Source organism: Centropristis striata, chromosome 7 (assembly GCF_030273125.1).
Source record: "Centropristis striata isolate RG_2023a ecotype Rhode Island chromosome 7, C.striata_1.0, whole genome shotgun sequence".
NCBI classification, from domain to species: Eukaryota; Metazoa; Chordata; class Actinopteri; order Perciformes; family Serranidae; genus Centropristis; species Centropristis striata.
The window spans coordinates 40,157,377-40,163,418 of record NC_081523.1 but is presented as its reverse complement, the minus strand read 5'-3'; the positions used below and the strand labels follow the sequence as shown (position 1 = coordinate 40,163,418).

The following is a 6,042-nucleotide window of genomic DNA, read 5'->3' as shown; positions in this document are numbered from 1 at the left end:
TTTAACAGGATGATGCTGCTTTTATACTAATTATTTATGCAAAATGTACATGCAGGTTGCTTATTGTGCATTGAATACCAGTAAATTAACATTCAGTTATTATTTATTGTACGCTGAATACCTCTAAAATGTACAAGCTGTTCTGTAAAGTTGTTTACATTTGTATTGTATTTTTTGCAGAATTAATCTGGTAACCACAGCTTTTTTACAGTGTAGCTTTTAAGTCCTCATTTATTCATTGAAACAGGGATGTGGTGTGGACAAAATTGAGAAATTAGATCAGAGTGTGTCTGAAATGACACCACAGTTGTATCACCTTATCTGCATATGAGAACTTTAAACATGTCCAGCTGCCGTGTGGACACTCAGAAACAGAAGGCAGGCGGTAAGAACGGTCCCAGGAGGGAAAGGTGCTCTCATCTCCAAACACAAATACACAAATTAATGTGCACTAAAGTTCAGGAAATACCCTACACCCCCTCTGAGCTGCAAAATGAATATACAGAGGGGCAAGTAGAACCTGTTAATGTAATAAATTCCCGTTAATGTAATAAAAATCTGCACTTGAGTCCATTGAAAATGTAATAAAACCTGATAATGTAATAAGTTCCCGATAATGTAATAAAGTGCATTTCCCAATTAGTGGGGCGGCATAGCTAACCAGTTGTTCATTTTGTGATAAAAGCACCAAATTTGGTACATATATAGCTTAATATATTTGGGAATAGACTGGATATTGGGCCATCATATATTCACATTCTGATGACCATGGCCGGCAATTTTCCAAAATGGCGGCCAGCTGTTAGAAGTAGATAGAACCTGGGCCTCCAAGCTGCTGTTACCATGGTTACCACACCACAAATATTAATTACATAAAAGTTCAAGTAAAATTGTGTTTTTTGACAATGTAAAACAATAACAAATGAAAGAAAGTGCAACAAAAATGCAACAAAATGGGGAGATTGCTTCTGCATGTTATAGTAATAAATGGTACCCCTTGGCGTTACGATATTCTGTCCGCTTTCTATGAAACTATCTTATAATAAAGATCTAAGGAACCCTTTGCTAAAAAGCATGCCAGGATATCATATCAGGACGTTGACGTAATACGGTGCAAAGTGAGGTTATTTAAAAAATGGCTGCCATGGCAACCAGGGTCTGAGTTTGTGATGGCCCAATATCCAGATTTGTTCCCAATATATTAATCAACACATCTGCCAAATTTGCTGCTTTTATCACAAAATGAACAATTGGTATGATAGATAAAGCTATGCTGCCCCAATACATCGTTGGTGAAAAACGGAATTACGGGTCAAAAGTGAATAAAGATTCAACTTTGACCTGTTGGTGGCGCTAGAGCTCTTGAGCTAGAGTTGATACACAGTATCACCACTTGAACCCAAGTAATGGGTGGTCTGCTGTTAAATTATTACAATATTGGGGATTTATTACATTATCAGGACTTGGGAAATGAAGGCTAACCTGATAATGTAATAACCTCCCATTGATGTTATACTTTATTCAACCTGGTCTCACAGGAATCCGTGGAATAGCCACGGAATCACTCAAATTTCCGTGAAACTGACACGGATTTGGCTACAATGCAAGTTAATGACAGTCATATCCCGTGGCTATTCCAACATACAAAGTGATTATGTACATTCACTGAGTGAATATTTAGAAAATAAAACATATATTTCTCGCTAGAAATGTGATCAAAATCCATTTTTATGCAGAAACTAAGTCAAAATATTGATTTTTTTTTTCACTAAAAATGAGAGAACTGTCCGCCATGTTTTTTATTCTGACCGCCGGGACCTTGAAAGTCACGTGACTTGGAACAAACCAATAGGAACAAATATCCATGGAATAGCCACGGGATATGACTGTCATTAACTTGCATTGTAGCGAAATCCGTGTCAGTTTCACGGAAATTGTGAGACCATGTTGCATTAATGTTATACTTTACTACATTATTGGTAAAAAGTGTATTACATTATTGGGAAATGCACTTTATTACATTATCGGGAAGTTATTACATTATCAGGTTTTATTACATTTTCAATGGACTCAAGTGCAGATTTTTATTACATTATGGGGAATTTATTACATTATCAGGTTCTACAGGGCAGCTTTAACTAAAAACAACAAATACATTAAAAAAAAAATGAATGTAAAATGAAGTGGAAAGGCAGAAAAAGATTTACAGTCCATCTTTTGAGGAGGGGGTAGATCCCCAGCAGGTAGCGGCTCACCTCCATCTGTCACTGGACGGCTCGGCATGATGGCGGCTCACACCACCTCCTCACTAACTCATGACCTTCCAGCCCACCGCCACAGTGTGCTGTCCATCACCGGCTGCGTGGGTACAAAGATATACGCTTCACTTTGTCAGTTTTTCCTCCCTCTCTTCCCTTTCAGCCGGTATATTCAGGGGTAGAGTCCTCTGTTGCCTGATTTGTTAGTTTGCCCATTCCACACATACTGCCCTCCTGGATGTGATTGAAGTCAGGCTCCGGTTCATCCTGGTCCTTGGGGGAGCTTTTGGAGTGGATCTTGCCAATCTCCTCCAGGGCGCTGGCTAGAGAGTCAAGGTCAGCAGTGTCCTGATGGCGAGCCTCCCACAGGCTCAGTAGGACCGCCGACGGACTCTGCTGCTTCGCAAAATAACCCAGGTTTCTGTAGCGGAGCACAAAGAGATGGATTAATTAGGTGCACAGGGAGAGGTCACTCTCAGGGACACAACTCAAGCAAAATGTTTTATAATTGGCTTCAGATATGGACTGTATCCATCCCATTATGTGTATTTATCTAGTAAAGATGTGGCCTTCAGACGATGAATGGCTTTGCTTGGTTTATTGGCCAAACAGGGTTTCCCTCAGTGTTTCCAGAACCAAAGTACTCAACCTCCAATAGCCAAAAAGTGCTATTCTTGCAAAAATCTCCAAAATGGCAAAACATTTTTTTTTAATACCAAATCACTGCATGATTGTATGTGGCCCATTTCAGAATTGCAGGTTCATTTGAAGTTTAGACAAAATATATATATATATATAATTTTTTTTTTTTCATAATACCTTTTTCATTCCCATAGAGAATACTTTGAATTTAACACTTCCAGCATTTGCCAAGCTTAAACATGTAAGATTTAGAATATTTATTATGAAAATCAACTCTGTTGCAGAAAATTAGGGTTAATATTTATAGTACTCAAATGTAATACAGTTTAAAACCATGTCTTTCCTAAGAGAACTTTTGTCTTTACATCAGCTAATTCAACTTTAAATTTTCTAAGATAAAGATTCTTTTTTCAGGAGTAAAAACATTGACACATTAAATTGGAAAGTTGCCAAGACAGTTTGGATTTTCTCTAAATATTGCTCCAAAAATGAATGAAATGCTTTGAAAGTTGAAGTTGACACAGTTTGAAGTTATGACACAGCTTCTGGTTAGTTTGTCAACAATAAAACAAGATAAAAATAGATTTTTTTAAACCAAAACTGTGTGAACAGAGTTGACATGAATAACAGAGTTGACAAACTATGTGTAAAAGGCCAAAAACAGTAACTCTGTTATCATTGAAATGTTGACACATGTAACAGAGTTGAAATTTTCCACCATTTTGTGCTTTAACTCCACATGCTAGCTTAAAACCAGACACCACATGTCATGAATAAAACCATAATTTAATGAATTTTCATCATATAATTTTTTTTTTTTTTTAAATGACAGATTCACTAGAATATCATAGTAACAGATTTGACATTTAATTAATCTACTGTTGGTGTATTCTCAACATTTTGTACAAGTTAATGAGAGAGAAAGTTTATCATTCCATAGTTCCCTCCAAATAAACATACATTTCGAAATGTACCCGCAATTCTGAACTGACCCATCTATGATGTTCCCCAAGGTCTTGGTGTCCTGCAATTCTTCTCAGTTTGATAAAATATCAAGTAAAATAGAAAAAGAAAAAAGAAAAGAGACAAAATTCAGTACTGAATGTTTGTAACAAAAGTTACAATATCAACCCAAAATTTGCTATAACAACTTAGACATAAATGAGTATAGGAATGGACTTGATACACCCATAATATAGATATACACACGCACAGTTCAGATCACCCAAAAAAGAAACAAAATGACCAAAAAAGACAAAATGACCCCAAGAAGAAACATAAAAAACACAAAATGACAAAAAAAAAGACACAAAATGACCAAAAAAAGGAAACAAAATGACCAAAAAAGACACAAATTGACCACAAAATCATCAAAAAACGACACAAAATGACCAAAAAAAGACACAAAATGACCAAAAAAGGACATTAAGTGACCAAAAAGACTAACACACATGAACACTTTAACACAGTGGAGACAGAGCTGACTTCCAAAATGATTTGGCGACCCCCAGAAATCATCTCGCGACCCCAATTGGGGTCCCGACCCCAACGTTGAGAACGGCTGGTGTAAACCACTTCTGTGTGGCTTTTACTGTTGACTTACTATCTCCCCCTGAAAATCCCAAGCTCCTTGGGTCCCTTCCACTATTATAAAATCTACTCATTATATCTGTATCTGAAAATAGGTTTATGAAAAAGTATCTTGGTGCTTGGTAAACAAAATACGTGTAGGTAAATCAAACAGTACAGCCTTTTCAGATTTTCCTAAATACAGATAATAAATAACCATCACAAATGATGAGTAATTACTGGCAAGCACAGTCTGGTTTGACATAAATTCTCAGCTGCTGCCAACATGAAAGAACAGAAAGCTTGTTGCTATGCCAGTGTCTCATGTAGCAGTGGATCCAGTTGGGGGCAGTGTTTCGCTACCACTCCATGAAGCTTCACAAGAGGAAAAACACAACATAAAAGACTGCAGCCATTGGTCACATCAGGCTCATTTCAAAGCCACCCAACTTGGAGAGGAAAGCCTATCTGGATAATTTGAAATCCCAAAAGACTTTTAGATATTAGCGTTCCATGAATCACACACTTAACAGAAGATTAGAGCTGCCACAAGATCACACCAAGCAAAGACAACAACTGGATTGACTCAATAATTGAGTGGTGTCTTATAATAAATGCATATTTTCATTTGATCAAAAAGGACAAGCAAGTGCTCAACATACTGTACATGTGAGACTGACTGATGTATTTTATATAACAGTAACATTTAACCCTCTATGGTACAGTGTTGCCCCATTTTTTGCCCGTTAAATTTCTACAATGCATGTTTTTGAGTGATGCGATACTTTTAAAAAAGAGGGAAGAGTATAGGGAACCAATAGCAATGCTTTAATTTGTCACATGACCTCCAGGAGGCCATATTGAAACCCTTTTTTGCAGACTTTTCTAAAGGAAACAGCTTTGCCATTTTGCACCACAAAAAAATCACTCAAAACGTCATTTCCTGGCCCTTTACAATCTGGAAACAAATATATTCCTACTGATAGGTGAGTAATCCTTCATTTTTGATAGTTTTTATACACTTAGACTGTTCAAGACATTCATTTCAATGGGTCGTTGGTTCAATGGTATAATGTTTCCTGTTGAAATTAATTTAAAAAACGTCCTTTTTCCACTTGTGCACCGTTATGGTACTATGTTGCCTCTGGACAACAAACCCAAAAACTTCCACAAAAAAAAAATAATTATAACATTTCTTCAGATTATTTTTATTTAGTCTATTTTAAGACAAAAAAACAACCCAATTTTTTTTCCTAACTGGCATCATAATGTGTACCATGGAGCAGTAGTTCTCAACCTTTTTGAGTCTCGACCCCCAATTTAACATGCATGTTGTCTGGGACCCCCGCTCACTGAACAGAATCTCACACACACAGTTCAGATCACCCAAAAAAGAAACAAAATGACCAAAAAAAGACTCAAAATGACCAAAAAAAGACACAAAATGACAAAAAAAGACACAAAATGACCAAAAAGACACAAAATGACCCAAAAAGACACAAAATGACCAAAAAAAGACACAAAATTACCCAAAAAGAAACAAAATGACCCAAAAGACACAAAATGACCAAAA

General features: G+C 36.5%; 1 protein-coding gene across 1 annotated transcript in view; it reads right to left on the bottom strand.

Moving 5' to 3' along the window:
* Positions 1-1,970: 1,970 nt before the first annotated feature.
* unc5db (unc-5 netrin receptor Db) overlaps positions 1,971-6,042 on the bottom strand; it is a 392,579-nt gene continuing 388,507 nt past the window's right edge. The window contains exon 17 of the mRNA XM_059338101.1: positions 1,971-2,679. Within this exon, the coding sequence (XP_059194084.1) occupies positions 2,418-2,679 (262 nt within the window). The 3' untranslated portion in view covers positions 1,971-2,417. The remainder of the gene's footprint in view (positions 2,680-6,042) is intronic.